The 17,738-nt window shown below is 43.8% G+C and overlaps 1 protein-coding gene across 9 annotated transcripts in view; it reads left to right on the top strand.

Moving 5' to 3' along the window:
• Positions 1–17,738, top strand: part of PSD3 (pleckstrin and Sec7 domain containing 3) — a 114,253-nt gene that overhangs the window by 85,534 nt on the left and 10,981 nt on the right. For 8 of the 9 annotated variants that reach the window (XM_065045652.1, XM_065045653.1, XM_065045650.1 and 5 more), the window contains 4 exons: positions 1,517–1,587; positions 7,808–7,965; positions 8,831–8,975; positions 12,713–12,856. In XM_065045652.1, coding sequence (XP_064901724.1) covers positions 1,517–1,587; positions 7,808–7,965; positions 8,831–8,975; positions 12,713–12,856 — 518 coding nt within the window. Of the gene's footprint in view, positions 1–1,516; positions 1,588–7,807; positions 7,966–8,830; positions 8,976–12,712; positions 12,857–13,561; positions 13,712–17,738 lie in introns of all 9 variants that reach the window. The other variant, XM_065045651.1, reaches the window with a different exon arrangement.

Below are 17,738 nucleotides of genomic sequence, written 5' to 3'. Positions count from 1 at the left end.
ATGATGAAATCAAGCTGACCTTGTTCTTTGTGATGATTGGATGCTCTGAATAGGCTCCTCTTTATTAAACTTCCGTTTATTTAACCTTAATAAGTAATTGTGTCTAGTTGCTTTTATTAAATTATTTCTTTAATTATAAGTAATCAGAATTGCTCATTATTCAGCACACTAGACGCTGGCATTTTGTGGATAATCCCCTTATGAGTAATGTAATTAGGGCTATGTTTTCAGAAGTTCCTGTACATCTTAGAGGTCTGTCTCTCATTGTCATGCAGTTCTTGAAAAAGTTACATTCTGACTTTCCAGTTGCAAATAAAGTGAAACTCATTTTTTTAAAGTTAGATAGACCTTTTCATATTTCATTTTCTAATGCAGTTGTTGTAGGTCAGAGATCAGCTTGTGTGGGATGGCTAATGAAGTGATGTGCTAGCATGCTGTATGTATTTTCTCAGGAAAGGAGTACTGAGGGCTAAAGCACTCAGGCTGTCTAGAAGAGAAGGATGTAACAGGGGCCAATGCCTGGAAGCTGAACCAAACAAATGCCAATCAGAAATAAGGCCCGTCATGTGAGATGAGAATGATTAACCTACGGAGCAAAGGACTAACAACCTCTTCACCATTGCTTACTGTCTTCAGATCAGAATAGAATGTCTTTCTGAGCGTGATGCTTTAGTCGTGCTTGGGTTATTAATTTCAGTATAGAGGCAAGTGATTGCTAGTCAGTAGTGCAGGCTTGGTAGAGAGTGAGCTTAGATGCAGGCTTCTAGTCTCTGGCACTGTGACCGTACAGCCTGTGCTTTCTCTCCCTCTATTGCAACTGAATTTCAAACAGCAGCCTTCATGCTAAATCCACTTTTATTATTTTTTTTTCCCCACTGATTTTTTCTAGGAATGAGTAGGCTGGATATGTTATCTCTGTTATGTTCTCCAGCCTCTAACTGACTTCGGGTTTCTTGAGGGGCATATTTTTTTCTTACAATTTTGCTTGGCTACGATTTCCTTCCTCTTCTTTTGCTTCCCCTGTGGCTACAGGAAGAAGGGAAAGGACCAAGAAGCCATCTGACTGCTCAGTGCCAGCTTGGGTGTGCAGCAGCAGCATGAAGGAAGAATGCTCTTGAGAGGCACTGCTTTCTGAGCAGTGTCCCATTGGTGCTGAGCAGTGCCTGCCAGCTTGCTGTGGCATGTTTCCTTCTGAAACTGCCACAGTGCAGAGCTCAGACCTAGCTGTGTAGGAGCACTATCTGCCTACCTGCAAGAACACAAAGGCTGGATCTCTCCGGCCTGCTTTCTGCATTGCTGCTGTTTACTTCTGATCCAGTCCAGGGCTGTCGTCAGGGCTGTTTTATTACTCTCTCACACAGCAGGTATGTGCAGGTGGTGCGCTGAGTTGCATTGTCCTTTGAAAACGAGAGTAACAAAGGAGGTTTAACACAGGACTACTGTAGATCTCCTGTTGCCTAGACAAAGTGTAAAAATGGATCTGAGTTAAATGGGTTTTCATTTGTTTTCTTTGCAGCTCCCCGGGGAAAACGAGGCTGGAAAACCTTTTATGCTGTGCTGAAGGGAACAGTCCTGTACTTGCAGAAGGTAGGGGAAATCGCTGTCTTTTGGAAACTAATTAAAGAGGGATAAAGCAGCAGGCATCCTCTCTGCTTTCACAACCCACCTCCAGGCTCCTTTCCCTCTGACACACGGTGTAGCTGCTCTCCCTGCCCTGCCACCCAGTTTACACACATATTCAGACATTCACACTTTCAAGTTCAGATCCGTTGTCCCCATTGACATATGCACCTTATCAATTCCAGCCTCTACCGTTGCTGTCACTCATGTCTGAAAAAATAGCCAGCTTCACCAGCGAAGGCAGCATCATCTCTCTGTGTCTTTCATGAGTTTTTCTAGGCTCCTTTTAACATTGCATTTCATATGTATGACTTCCTCTCCTGTAAGGCTGTCCTCCTTTCCCGTCTTTTCATAGTAGACTTTTCTGCAGTGCCCAGAAGACAAGATGCAGTACAATTGAATGGCAGCTTGGTCTTGGTAGCATATGCAGCTTCTTCTCCACAGTAAAATGGAAGGATAAAAAGATTTTTTCTTTCCCTCAAGCAAGATGATACATTGGTTTCTAACAAACCTTGCTTCCTGACAGCAAGAAGTCTAAAAAAAAATGTCAGCTGAAACCCTTCAAGTCTTCTGGTACAAGCTTAAGTATATTGTGGTACAATTTTTACTATACTCTTGGAAATGCAACATATGAGTCAGAAACGTCAAAATCAAATAAATGGTAGCAGCTAAGTAGATTGGTGAATCACTCATGAAAGGTGGTATTTGTCCAGACTACCCTGTATTATAGAAGTATGCTTGTTTGAAAGTCTTTTACATTCTCACTGTGTTTTCCAGCTATCAGGAGCACAGATTCAAATACACACTGTTGTTTCCTCCTTCCCTGCTCCTTCCCTGCTCCTTCCTTGCTGTTGGGTTTCTGAAGCTGTTGCTTTCACTGGAGCCAACCTGGGTAGTCTCTGAGAAGAGTGTGGCTTGGATCAAATTCTTACAGCATGAAGTTTACAAGGTGGATGCTCTGAGTGCAGTAGCTTTTTGAGAGGACTTGAAATCCTGAAACAGGCAAAACGACTGAAACTGAAACACTGAATTGCAGATGAGCCTTCCCTCTTGTCCTCTTACTGGCAGCAGTTCAGACTTTAGTACAGTAGCCTTCATGGCAGCTTTGTACTTGCCTTTTCCTGGGTGAAATGGAATCACCTGCTTTGATTTCTGAAACAAGTCATCTTTATTGTTCACCTGAAAAGACTGCCTGGTTCCCTAAGAAGTAAGAATGCTTCTTCTCCATAACACATTAAGTAATTTCTTATTTGATCTTTGAGGGGGGATTAATAAGCTTTCAAGGATAAAAAAGGAGATATTGTCTATTTTAGTCTTAATTAAGTACTTTTATGAGCATCACAGGCATATTAGTTTAAAACACTTTCTGTTTGAAAAAATGTAGAGATGCTGATGCAGCATGCAAATTTTCTATAGAATGGTGCTCTCCCCACTCTCACCCTCCATCGTTTGGAGAGCAGGAGAGTAATTTCACATCTGACTGCATCTTTGCAGAACGAAATTCATTGCTGGAGTTCTTATATGTTTGTTACTTGTGTATCTTGCACTTGTCACAGCGCTTTAATTCAGTGATTACAGGGTGGTTACTCCACAAAGCTGCGCTCTTCCACTTGGACCTGAAGACTCTTGTGCTGAAGCCACCTTGCTGTAGCACAGTGACAAGCGAGGCTTTTATTTTAGTACCGTAAAAGGTTGACAGAGGGGCCTGATGGGACATGATTAATTCCCAGAGGGATAGGGCACCCTCCCCAGGGTGCCTCCAGCCCCTGCTCAGCCACAGTGCCTCTTGCTGCAGCTATGAAGCATCCTCTGCTTTCTCTTCAGCTCCAGGAGGTCCAGCAGGGCTTTGCTTCACCCCTGAAATAAACCTTGCTCTGTTAGGGACGTGGTATCGCAGAATTTGAGGGCACCATGGTTTTAAAATACACAGGTACACCAAACTGTTACGGTTAAAGTTGCTGAGCTGTCGTTTCCTTTTGCGACATAACGGGAGATTGAAATTATCCTAATTTTAGAAAGTTCAGGCACATTTTTGAACTGCTTGATTTCTTTGTAGAAATGCATTGCTCTAGCAGTAGTCGGCAAAGGATTTCCTTGCTTCTGTTTGCTTTCTCTCCTGATTGTGGGGTGCTATAGGGCAGGGTGCATTCACAGATGTGCACACACATTTTTGCTCTTTCTCTCATTATCTGTATGTTATCTTTATATTTGTGGAGACAACATCTGTGAGGATGGTTTCATTGCACTAAGTGCTGCTCAAGCAGGGAAGAGAGAAATCTCACTGTTCTGGCTGCTGTATACACACAAACACATGTACAAAGCTCTGCACTGTTGCTTTCTGTGTTTGTTTGTAACTCAGATTTGTTCCTTCAAGACACTGCTGTAATATAAATATTAATTGTTCACAGCAGCTGTGATTCCCCCAGTAGGCAGTATGATTCCAGTTCTGCTGTCATTCTGTTTGCCTACCTGTCCAGTTCTTGTTGTTTTGTTGTGAAAATCCATGTATGAGAGTGTTTTCTAAATGGTGGTGACTACTGGGGAGTTTACCTGGGCAGTCTTGTCTCCGTGCCCACATTTTTTTACTTTTTTTTACCCCTTGGAGGTTTTCCAGTGCTAATTGCTGTTCTTCATATTGTTTTATTTTAAAATGAATTATTTAAGAGAGATGATTTCTGAGTTAGTGAGCACAGAGGCCACGAGTGGGGCTCGCCTCAGTGGAAGTGTTCATAATTAGCCAACTGAACATGCCTGCACAGTATTATATAAAATGAGAGGTTTGACATGTTTGGCATGTTGGCCCTGTGTCTGGGCATCCTCAGGCCAAGGTTAATTTCCTGCCCTCTGTTCACAGCAAGAGGAAATTGCAAAGTAGGAGCTTGACAGAATGTCTGTTCACTAGACTGACATAGAATGTGATGTGCATACAGAAAAGAGGTTTGTAAGAAGAAGACACAAGGCTGACCTCGCTTTCTTGCTAGGAATTGCTCCTGGGCGAGCTGTGCAAGACATGGACCTTTGTGTTTTGTTTGGACTCTTCTGTGAGGTTTGCAACATCTTCGCCCTTTGATGTGGCATTTCATAATCTTGCAAACTTTCAAGTATTTTTATATAACTTCTCTCAAATGTGTTTCCTCTATTAAAATATATATTAAGAAAGAAAGAAAGGCCAGAATGATGTATTCAGTGACAAGACTCTCTGAAAGAGAATTTTGCAGCCATCACATGCAACTTAGCAGAGATATCCACTCACAATACATTGACTGATAAAAAACCAAATGCCATTCTCTGGTCTATCAAAAATGGATTTAGAAACATGCTGACTTTGGGTTAGCAGAATGTGGGAAAGTCGTTCTCCAGGAATCTGATAAAGATGAATTCAGCATGTCATTGCGTTGCATACAGCACTCACATCAGCCTTCAGCTGATAGAGAGGTAGCAGTTCCTTTCTGACTCCTCATATATTTCTTGCCACTGTCTCAGTCTAACTTCAGTGAGTTGCTTTCCATTTCAGCTCAACCTCCATGCTGACACCTAGTCCATCAGAGCATGTACTGTCCTTGATGGCATAGGAGATACGGATGTTCCTGCTCCGCTAGCATTCCCTGCCAGTTAAAAGAGTTGCAGGCCTTAGAGGAGGAATTTTGACAGCAGAGTCACATTCTTCTAGCTTTTTCTGAGGCTGGCCAACTATGTGGAGACATTTCCGGTACGCCGATTGGTGCCTTTAGAGAAGCTGGCAGAGCCTCAGCTGTCAAGGTAGATTGCAGCCATCTGATCCGGTGGGATTAGTAAGGATTGTAATGAATGCTCAGTGTCGGAAAGGAGGTGTTCTCAGCCAGTACTGCTTCTGCGATTGCCCAAATGTGGAGTTCTTCTTGGAGCAGGTTCATACGCCAGAGCAGTTTATGGATGTTGGATGCATCTCACAGAGGAAGCTGGGAGGCAACAGGTGAGATGATAGCTGACACTGTTGTTAGAGAAGTTTTATTCGCAAACACTGTCTCTAGGCAGTAACTTGAGGAAGGTCAGAATGTAGTGTTTCTGAGGCCTAAGTTCATTTCCTGGGACTGAAGTTTTCTCAGTCTCCCAAGACAGTAATGCCACTCATTTCCCCCCAGATTACCACCAGATAAGTCAGATTTTGAACCTATGAGGGAAGGGGTCTGCTCGGGGGGCTTGCTTCCTCCCTGTGCAAGATGGGGCTAGGCCAGACATTGGACAGCCTCCTCCAGTTCTTGTCCTTCAGCTAGGGACTCTCCCAAATATTCCTTGAGGAAGATTTAGAGAGTGCCCTGAGTGGGAGTAGGCAAAGTCCATCATGATATGGAGATCCCTACAAAGCTTGTTGAGACTCCAGGCAACCATGTCCTGGGGTGCATCAAGCGCAGCATTGTCAGACAGGTGAGGGAGGTGATTGTCCTGCTCTGCTCTGCGCTGGTGCGGCCTCACCTGGAGCACTGTGTGCAGTTCTGGGCAACACAGGATAAAAAGGATATTAAGAGTGTCCAGAAGAGGGCCACAAGGTTGGTGAGGGGTTTGGAGAGGAAACCATATCAGGAGTGTCTAAAGTCACTTGGTTTGTTCAGCCTGAAGAAGAGGAGACTGAGGGGAGACCTCATGGTGGGTACAGCTTCCTCACAAGAGGAGGAGGAGGGGCAGGCACTGATCTCTTCTCTCTGGTGACCAATGACAGAACCTGAGGGAATGGCAGGAAGATGTGCTAGGGGAGGTTTAGGTTGAACATTAGGAAAAGGTTCTTCCCCCAAAGGGTGGTGGAGCACTGGAACAGGCTCCCCAGGGAGGTGTCACGGCCCCAAGCCTGACCAGGGTTCAAGAAGTGATTGGACAACACCCTCAGACATATGGTGTGAATTTTTGGGTTGTGCTATGCAGGGACAGGAGTTGGACTCAGTGATCCTTGTGGGTCCCTTCCAACTCAGGACACATTCTATGAGTCTATGGAGAGAGGAAGGACATTCGGCTTCACTCACTACTAGACCTTGAAAACCCCTAATGTCACAGATGTTTAAGTTGAAGGCTACCTGTTGGTCATTGGTGCATCAGTGCTCTGCAGGCCTGCCAGATCTGTGGTGGGTTGTACCCTTGTCTGACTCCAAGTGGAGATAGTGCTGCAACAGTGTAGCTGGTTAGCTGCATTTCCTCTGGTGAAGTATCTGAACAGCAGTGTATTTGCCTCTGGCTGCAACCGTGGTTTGTATGCTGCCAGGTAAGTAATGTAAACCAATTTTTGCATGTTAGCAAGCTCTTCTCTGGGGTGGGTGCCTCTCTGGATGGCTATTGCTGTCCCTGCACATGGTCTGCAACCTGCGCTCTCCTGCTAAACCCCATCTCCTAACTCTTGTGTTCAAGTGGAGGGATCAGTAATTATCACACCTGCAGGGAATTATTTCTCTGTTTTACCTCGTCAAACCCCCTGCCTGGGTGGGTTTTTCAGAAGAAATTTGTTTTTGTGATGTATTATACTAAGGGGGACAAATGGAGTCAATTGCAGACAGCTTTGGCCTCTCCTTCAGTGACTTTTCCTTAAAAAAGCTGTTGGCTCTCCCAGGCCACTTATAGTCAGATGGGCTTTAAATTGAACTTGTGTCTACACCCTGATTGTGCCCTTATCCAGCTTCTGTCAGTCAGGAGGCCAAAGACTTCTCCGAGGCTGATGCTTTCAACCCAGAGGAGTTTGACTCCCTGCTTTTGTCATTTGCTTTTAAGAGTGATACTGTTCTGTCAGAAACCTAGATGGTGCTGTGCTTGCCATTTGTAGGCCATGAGCAGACAGACTTGAAGAACATTGCCATATTTGCTTTGTGGAGACTGATAAGGAGGCTTCTCCACTGTGTGAGTGCCTGCCTAGGAGGACTTACAAATGTAGTTGTTTGAGAAAAACAAAAATTGAGCTTTGGAGGCTGAGAAACCCAGCAGGAACCAGCAGCTGAGCAATGGAGGTGGCGAACTGGCCGTGAAGGACTCTTGAAATGAAGACAAATAGTCCACAGCTGTTGTGACAGTCTAATAATCCCTGTCTGTCCCTTTTCCTGTCAAGCAGGTAGTGGAACTACGCTGCTGTGCAAAGAGATCAAAATAAGAGCGAGAAAGAAAAAGAAAGGTTAAGGAAAAAGGAGTAGCACATGGAGAAATAAGATGCCATGTTTCCTCTTAACTCCTGCAGGATGAATATAAGCCAGAAAAGGCTTTGTCGGAGGAAGATCTGAAGAATGCAGTCAGTGTGCATCATGCGCTGGCATCCAAAGCAACAGACTATGAGAAGAAACCCAATGTCCTCAAGCTTAAAACAGCAGATTGGAGGGTCCTGCTTTTCCAAGCCCAGTAAGTGCTCTCTTCTGATTTGTGCCAATTGTTGAGAAAAGAAAGCAGTGCTGAAGGAGGGGTAAATTAATGCATGGGCAGGTTAGAGCAAAGGCTTAAGAGGTTCAATCTGTTTATTTGATCAGGAATAAGATTAAATAATGATTTGATTAGGGTGCACGAGTAGTTAATGAGAAAGAAACATGAAGTTTTAAGAGGCTTTTTAATCTAACTGAGAAAGGCACAACAAGATGCAGCAGCTGGAAGTAAAAGCCGCAGGAAATTCAATTTGGAAACAAGACACAAACTTTTAACAGTCAGGGTGATTAATCATTGAAACAAATGACTGAAGGCAGTTTTGGATTGTCTGTCTCCTGATGTCAAGTGCTAGCCAGATGTCTTTTTAGAAGATACACTTGGGTCAGAAACAAAGTTACTACTTAATACAAGAACAATTTGATTAAATTCTTCAGGCTCTGATATCCAGACAGAACAAACAGATGACCTGCATTTTGCTTCTGACATTAAAAACACATCAGTCTTGTGCATGAGCCCATTTATACAGAGATCCATGTGAAATCTTCTAGAGATCTGTGGTGTCCATCACAGCTGAGACCTTAGGACATGCGTCTGAATCAGGGCATTGGTTGGCGCTGTCACCTATGTCATTTGGATTGGATTAGCAAAAGATGCATGCTAGGGTTATGGCACGAGCCAGCCTGTAATGAGACACCTGACACTAACCACTTGTGAAGACCAGAAGACTGAGCAGATTCTGAGACTTGTCCAGTTTTGGTTATTCTCGCTTTTAAAGTGCCATTGAAGGGGTGGGAAATAAGTAGGGGAGGCTGAGTCAACAGACGCTTAATAGGTGTTTCTTCCCCAGGAGCCAAGAAGAAATGCAGACCTGGATCAACAAGATTAACTGTGTGGCTGCTGTGTTCTCTGCTCCACCATTTCCAGCGGCAATTGGCTCTCAGAAAAAGTTCAGTCGCCCACTTCTGCCAGCCACCACTACAAAACTGTCTCAGGTGAGCTGGTTTTATATAGAGGGTAGATGGTGGTGATTTCTCTGGCTGACTGGAGACTGGACAGTGGTCCTTGGTGTTGTTTTGTGGCAGTCACCACTGGCATTCCTAGAAGAAAGAGGCTTGCATGGAACATTTCTGCTCTTTTCCTGATGCTGGATTTGAAGTTGGGCGAGGAAAGGAGCAGACTTGAATATGATTGTTTTGTAATTTTGAAGAAAAGAAACTATCACCAGTGTTCCTGTAGTACCAGCCGTAGAATTTTCATCCTGCAATTATGGCTCTGCAGAGGAGGTTTCCAATACTGACTGGTGTTTTTATGAATTTGAGTGTTGATTGTGACTCATTTCAGAAGAAATGGACAAACTCTTGGTCTTTGGCTTATTGGGGTCATAAAAGGCAAAAGCTGATATATTTCTCCTAGAATACTTTTCTGGACTCCAACCTTTATCAACTCAGGGATTTCCTGTGTAATGTGTATTCATAAACCATCTCATATGTGAACGTCTTTGGTCTCTCCATGTTATCATATAAGCTTTTAGCTTCCACAACATCCTGTGGAAGGGGGTTTCACAGTTCTACTACTTCCTGCACAAAAAACCACCTACTTCTGCTTGTTTCAGGCTGGTTGTGTCTGATGCTTGTGCCCATAGCTCTGTGTACTTTTGGAGCTGTGATGCATGTCTGCAATTCATCCTGCACCAGTAGGAACACAATCACAGAATCACACAATCACAGAATGGTTGGGGTTGGAAGGACCTCTGGAGATCATCTAGTCCAAATCACCTGCTAAAGCAGGTTCACCCAGAGCAGCTCACATAGGAATGTGTCCAGGTGGGTTTTGAATGTCTCCAGAGAAGGAAACTCCACAGCCTCTCTGGACAGCCTGTTCCAGTGCTCTGTGACTGTCAAAGTAAAGAAGTTTTCCCTCATATTCAGATGGAACCTCCTGTGCTTCAGCCTGTACCTGTTGCCCCTCATCTTATTGTTGGGCGCCACTGAAAAGAGTCTGGTCCCATCCTCTTGACAGCCACCCTTGAGATATTTCTAAGCATTGGTAAGATTCACCCTCAGCCTCCTCTTCTCCAGGCTGAACAGACCCAGCTCTCTCTGTCTCTCCTCATAAGAAATACAGTCCAGATCCCTAATCATCTTTGTAGCCCACAGCTGGACTCCCTCCAGTAATTCCTTGTCTTTCTTAAGCTGGGGAGCCCAGAACTGAACACAGTACTCCAGATGTGGCCTCCCAAGGGCAGAGTAAAGGGGGAGGATAACCTCCCTATTGATTGCATTGATCAGGTTGACAGAGTGGCAGAGGTGATAAAATCTCAGTCCTAGATATCTACTTTATGAGCAGACACCTGTAGCTTTTAAAGTCATCTGCCCATTCTGGTTTGCTTCTTAAATGATTTTTTTTTGCCATCTTTATAGCTTAGCAACACTCGTTAGAAACAGCTATCTCATAATCTGCATTGCTCTAAGGGGGTGGGTTTTTTATTTCGCCCCTGCTTTTTCCTTCTGCATGGCAGTAGCCTTTCTTCTTACAATGTGGTGACCGACTTTCCAGCTTCTATTCTGGGTTAAAGTTTAAAACATGGCTCATACAGAATAATACTAACTTGTCTCATCTTTGTGGTTTTACCTTTTGCTCATGCATACCTTTTATAAAATAGTGTATGAGGCTTCAGTAATTTACTCTCAGTCAGTCAAAAAATCCTTTTTACTTGTTGTCCTGAGAGATTGTTCCATTTAGCAAGTTGTTTCCCAGTCTCATTGTTTCCTTTTAATTTAGAAAGGAAAAAAATAGAACACAGCCCTGTGGTTTGTGTCTTAAAGAACGGCAGACACGGAAAGTGGAATAAGATATGGTGTATTAGCTAAAGGCAGAAGAATGTTAAGTGTTCAAAGCACATAAAATCAAAGACAAGCAGAAACATGTCTGCTTTTATCTGTCAGTGTGGAAAAGCTGCCAGCAGGCTGCTTCTCATTTGGCAGACAAAAAATATGAAATGTTCAATCCCTGTGGTTGGTGTTTCGGATTTTGTGGGCTGAATTGTGATGGACTTCTTCAAAGGACTCATTCCTGCTCAAGAAGTTGGGATGCAGTGAGAACGTAACATGGGCAAGGGAAAAAGGCTGAATATGACAGGTTGTGCAAGAGATCTTTGTACCAAGTTTGCTTTCAAAAGCAGATCAGTGTCTGATGTTAGTCAAACTGAAGAGACATGTGACAAAGCTATATATAAAGGAACAACCAATCTAGAAAAGATCTACTAGGGTTGTTTTTTGTTTTATTTTTTCCTTGTTTCTGAGAATGCACATTCACACACAAAAGTTCCAAAGGGCTGCTGCCCTGGAAATTACAAGTTCTGAATTAATAGCTGCTCAAAGACCTCCTGTCATCAAGCTGTAGAACTCACTGCAACAGGATGTCGCTGAGACCAGGGATTCAGCACAATGTAAAGAGTGCTTAGGCACTAATAGAGACAGGAAGCAGATCCAGGGTAGTTACTAACAGCAAAAATAATTTTTGGCAGCCAGTAGCAAGTGGCTTGAGCCCTACCACTTACAGGCAGGGGGAAATTATCCCACATCTTTATTTCTTCAGTTCTCTTGCAAAAGAATTGAAACACAAGATTAGCTGGGGCTCGGCTATCATCCACTGTATAAGTTTTTCCCCTTTCTGCTCTTTTCTGCAGCTCCAGCTTAGTGAGCTGAGAGGCTCAGTCCCTGGTGTGACTCACAGTGCAGTGTAGGCACATCCAAGCTCAGCCTGAAGCTGCACAGCCACACCATGGGCATACAGCGACTGGCAGCGCTCCCCTCCTCTGAGGCTTGGTGCATCCACAGGAGCTGAGCTGGGTGCTACCTGCTGTTAATGACTCTAAGTCGCTGAGATCTGCATCATCATGTCAATATTTTGGACTTACCTAATTCAAACATAATTTCAGATCTGAGCCTAGAAATGGCCAGAAGGCCATGCTGCAGGAGCTGGAAGTCTTCTGAGCTGAGAGAAGGTTAGCTGACAGATGGACTGGAGGAAGTGAGTAGGCCTGGGATTATGATAAAGGAAATTGCCTAGCAAGGGGGGGTAGCAACTCCTCACTTTCTCCAACTGTACAGCAGAATAAAAACTGGTAGCAGCTTAGCAAAACAAGATACCTTTTGGGGACCGGACAGCCTTTTTCTTCTGAATGTGTTGTGTTCTTCTGAACAAATGGAAACTGCAGACCAGAGAGCATTTGGTAGCCCAGAAATTGAAGGTTTGGCTCTGACTCTATGCCCTTTCTGTCCTGGAAGGAATTACTTTTACATTGCAAAAACCTGAGGCAGGGTTTCATTCTGCGCTTGATCTGACTGCATACGCAACAGCCTTCATCAATTTGCCAGAAAAATGTATTAGGGCAGAAGTGTCATATTGTCAGTAGCGTTCTGCAGCAAGGTGGTTCTGTTGCTCTCAGCAAGGCAAGGGATGACAGGTTTGCTATCTTTCCCAGTGGCGTCTGGTAGGTGCTGAGTTTTTCTGTAAACTTGGCTGCTTGGATTGGGTGCCTTTGAGATAGCCGTTGGGGACAGAGCTCTGGGATAACAAACCTTATCAATCTAATTAAAATTAGTTAAAGGAAAGAAGGAGAGAAAGAAAGAGAGAAAGAAAAAGAAACTACTTGGTATTATTGTACAGGGATCTCTCTGTGTTCCTTTGCTTATCTGTCACTTAAGTGCCTAATGTGTTTCTGAAGGATGAACAGCTGAAGTCTCATGAAGCTAAGCTGAAGCAGATCTCCACTGAGCTCGCTGAACATCGCTCCTATCCTCCTGACAAGAAGCTTAAAGGCAAGGAAGTAGATGATTACAAACTGAAGGACCACTATCTGGAGTTTGAGGTATGTTTGGGAACCATTACGAATTTTATCTTTTGGGTATGGACAGGGCAGTTGGTGTTACACTTAGGGTACAGTCTTAAAGTTCTGCATTTTTCACCTTACTTTACCAAGGAGTATGTTCTTGTTAGACAAATGTGTCGCAGCGGTCTCAGAAGCTGTGATGTGTGTCTTCTTTCAGATAAGGACTTCCTGTGACCTTATCCATGAATTTAGCTCCTCATCTGTAAAGTGGAGGAAGAAAATGTGATAATCTGTCCTTGCCTCATATATCTATTTGAAGAGATGATAGGGTTTTTGGGCAGGAACTGTCTTGTGTTTTAAGATTATGTGTTGCCTAGCGTGTTGGCACCTCAGTCTTCACAGAATGACTGCATTCTGCAGTAATGCAGATCATGATAATTGTCTTCCACAGTTCTGAAGGAACTTCTCTTCTGAAGTTATTGTCACAGGTATGCCTCATCAGAGCCATTTGTGTTGTGTACCAGTGAACTGGATGTCAGGATGTGCAGGAAAGGATAGCATTAGAGATCACAGGATTGAGTGATGCAACTTAGGTGGCTGCATTAGGAGATTTTTCTGAATATCTGGTAGCAGCTTTGATCAATCATGGTGTCTGCCACACTGTGGGGCTGTGTGGGATGGCATCGGCAACCCAGCAGATGCCTTGTGTTTTTCATGACTGCACTTTTGAGCTTTTTCCCCCAGAACAGTGAGTCAATATTGCCTGGGTCTGAAGGGATTGTACTAGGCACTGCCGGGCAAGGAAAATCCATAGTCTGGAGAAGAGAAAGAGCAGGAAAGTCAGAAAGACCACCAGAGTAGATCCTGGGAGCAACACAAGCCTCCAGAACTGAAGTAAGCCTCCTGCCATGTGTTATATAAGTTTCTTTTGGAGGAGCTCTTTTTACTTCTGGGCTTGACTGTAGTTGTGTACTTTTGCAAAAGGTTTTGACTCTTGCATTGTGTTTGACTTTCCTGTAGCTGCATTGCATGAAGTGTTTTGTGTAGATGTTTTGCTTTTCTTTTGTATAGGAAACACTGTGGGTGAGGTTCTTCTTCCACATCCTATATACCTGAAATTATGTGACCAGCAGTCAAATAAGGAGGTGGTGGACAGGCCTGGCAAGCAAAGCATACACAATTATGTGAACAGGACAGACTACAGAATCAATAAAACAGGCCTGAAGTGAGGTGATGGGATAGCTCACATCACTGAAGTGCTGCCATGAATGGATACAGGCTTTTTAGAAAGGACAGACAGGGATGGCAAGAAGCTGGAGTCCTGTTTATGTGAGTAGCAAGCACACATGAAACTGCCTTAAGGAAGGGTGATAAGCCAGCTGAGAGGTTGTGAGTCAGGATTAATGGGCACACCAAGATGGGTGGTAATGTGGTGGATGTCTGCTAGGCCTTTTTTAAAAAAATGGAAGGAAACTTGTGTTTTAAGGCCCTGATCCTCATGGGGAATTTTAAGCACCCGTGTATCAGCTGGAGTGATAACACAGCTGTGCACAAGCAATCCACTATGTTTCTGGAGTGCATTGACCACAACTTTCTAAGATAGGTGAGCAAGGAGCTGACAAGGAGAGGCACTTTGCTGGACATCTCTCTTATAAACTAGGAAGAGCTAGTTTGGGATATGGACGTCAGTGGCAAGATGTCGGACTTCATGATCTGGAAAGCAGGGGTCAAACTAAAAATAGGATCATAATCCTGAACTTCAAGAGAGCTGACTTTGGCCTGTTCAGGGAACTGCTTAGGAGAATCCCAGGCCTTGGGGGAAGAGGGCTTTGGGAGAGCTTGTCACTTCTCAAGAATCACCTCCTTTAAGCTCAGGAATGGTTCATATTGACAAGGAAGAAACCAAGCAAAGATGGCTGAAGGCCTTCGTGGGTGAACAAGTTGTTCCTGGTAAAACTCTGCCATAAAAAGGAAGAGAGCAAGAGGTGGAAGCAGTGGCAGGTGACACAGGAGGAATAGAGATACTGTCCAAGCATGTAGGATTGCATTTAGGAAAGCCAAAGCCCATGTGGAGTTGAATCTGGCAAAAGACGTGATGGGCAAAAATAAAAGTTTCTACAGGTATGTTAACAGCAGGATGGCTGGGGAAAACATTTGACCTAGTTTAGGCCCATAATGGGGCAGGAGACCTAGTCACAAACAGGGAAAAGCCAGGGTACTCAATGACTTCTTTGGCTCTCTACTGATAAGATGAACCTTCAGCAGTCATAAATACGTGAGTCCAGTGGGAAGATCTGGAGCAAGAAAAACTTACTGTTGCTGAAGGATAATAAAGTTAGGGAATATTTAAACTGGACATATGCAAATCCATGGGATCTGATGGGATGCATCCATGAGTGCTGAGGGAGCTGGATTGATCAAATACCTTTGAAAAGTCTGTGATCGCCATGTGATCAGGAGAGGTCCCTGAGGACTGGTGGACAGCAAACATCATTCCTGACTTCAGGAAAGGCAAGGAGGAAGGTCCAGGGAACTACAAGCTGGTCAGCTGCTTCTCCTTCCATGGGAAAGTGATGGAGCAAATTCTGTTAGAAATCACTTCCAAACACATTAAAGACAAGAGGTGATGGTGAGTAATCAGCATGGCTTTATACAGGGGAAATAATGCCTGACCAACACGCTAGCCTTTTACAAAGAGGTGTCTGGTGTGATGGATGAGGGGAGATCTGTGGATGTTGTTTGTTCTTGACTTTAAGAAGGTTTTTGACATTGTCTCCTCTAATGTCCTTGTAGACAGGCTGATAAAGTATGGACTAGGAAATCAACAGTAAGGTGTTCTGGAAACTGGCTGAACAATTGAGATCAAGGGGTTGTGATCAGTGGCACAATATCAGTTTTGAACACAAAACTTGGATGTGCAGAGCTAGCCACACACTTTGGCTGCGTAGGGTGTCTTGTGCAACTTGGGAGAGCAAAGAGTTTCTTAGCTTTGGGTCCTTGACAAAAAGTTTATTTTCTGTCACTTCTAGAAACACGATTAGTTACTGTGAAATGTAGGCTGTAGTGTTAGAAGATTTTAGAAAGATGGATGGGGAAGGAAATTACTATGGGGTTTTTTGTGGTTTTTGTCAAATTTATCATAATGGTCTTTAGAAAAACATTCGTCAATACCTCAGTACAAAGCAGAACCAGTATAGCCCAGGAAACAAAAGATGTCTTCTTCCCTAGTGAGAGCCTTGAACAGCAATTGAGCTATGCAGTTCAGATGTGTGATCAGCTCTGCAGGAATGCCTGGCTAGGCAGGCAAGTGGTGGCACCAGCTTCAGTTGTGTGCAAGAGATGGTGACTCAAAGTGCTGCTGTGCAATGTCATGTTACCTTCACACTTTGCACACATTTTGCAGGGTGTGTTGAACTATCAATAGGCACTTAAAGAAAAAAATAAAAGGTGAGCTATATGAAAACCTTGAATGGAAACTTTCCCCAGGTTTGGGGGTTTCTTCACCTTCCTTTCAGAACAAAGTCCTGTCAGGGCCAGACAGGAGTTGGTGACAGACCTTGCTGCATGGGGTCAAAGCAAAATGGCAAGAGGCAGGTAAGTCAGTATTTTGTACTGGGCTCATGAGGCTGAGACTGCAGACCAGGCCTTGCATCTGTGTACAAAGGGCAATCTCCACAAGCACACCAAAAGGGCCTGTGAGTCCCAAAGGAAGCAGCATAGTCCCATTAGGAAGAAAAAAGTCAGGTTGCTTTTCTGTAGGCCCTTGTCGTTTCTTTTTGTTCACCCACCCCTGTTCTCTTCATTTTGTTCCTGATGAGAGACAAGTGAGATGGTGTTTTCTTCTGAAGGGAGGTGAACCAGGATGTTACTGTTCCTTGTTCAGGGATGCAGCCAGGAGCATTTCTTCTTGCTAGTGTCTTAACTTGTGGACACCAAGGAAGGAACATTTCCCTTTGCTTGCTGTCTGAGGAAGTACTGCTCCAGAGATATTTGCTCATTGCAGCAAATTTATGGTTTGGGAAAGATCTTTTGAGTGCTGTCACATGAAAGATGAAGCCAGAAATGTGATGGGTGGCTACCACATGTTGTCTTTATTATGTGCATTCAGTTTTCAGAGGTAACATTGCAGAAGTTTTTGAATGGTTTTAGCTTTTGTGTTTTTACTTTCTTGACAGAGTTTTCCAGATTAATTTATTTTAAGGAAAAATTTCCACCAGCTTTAATACCTTCTCTGGCAGGGGGATTGGACTAGATGATCTTTTGAGGTCCCTTCCAATCCCTAACATTCTGTGATTCTGTGATCCAAATCACCAAAAGAGAAGTTCATTGCAGCTGAAATCGAAACAGAGACTTCCAAATGCATTGCTTAATTACAATAGAAATCACAAGCCCACAAGCTCTGTGTCAAAATGGCCATTGGCAGACCTGCAGGGCAGGAACTGGTCATGGATTTCCATTATTTCCATTCTGATTGTCAGGTCTTGTGACTGTGATCGTGGTTACTGGACCAATAAAATGCGGAAGTCCATATGGCAGTAAAATCCCTCTCTCCCTTGGTGAATATTACGCTGATGCCAGGCTTAGAGCACTGGATTGCCTTCTCTTTTGCAGAGCTGTCCCATTCAATGTGTGATGAATCATTCATTGGCCCAGTGCATTATTGTCAGGGTTCTGCTTGCTGTTTCTCCATTTCCCTTTTTATTGAATGATACATCTTACCTGTTTCATGTATTTGGCTCTTATGTTGTGGAGCTGAAGTTTGGGTTATGGAATTGATAAGAATGCTTTTTTATTTGATTTTTAGCTGGTTTCTTTTATGGTCCTCTGTGAGGTTTTGTTTATACAAAGGACTCTTTGGAAACCTAGTCACATTCTCTCCAGGTTTTTTTCCCTTTTTATTCTACACTTCAAAGCAGTAACC

The sequence above is a fragment of the Columba livia genome, chromosome Z (assembly GCF_036013475.1).
Source record: "Columba livia isolate bColLiv1 breed racing homer chromosome Z, bColLiv1.pat.W.v2, whole genome shotgun sequence".
NCBI lineage: Eukaryota > Metazoa > Chordata > Aves > Columbiformes > Columbidae > Columba > Columba livia.
This window is presented reverse-complemented; position numbering and strand designations above follow the sequence as displayed.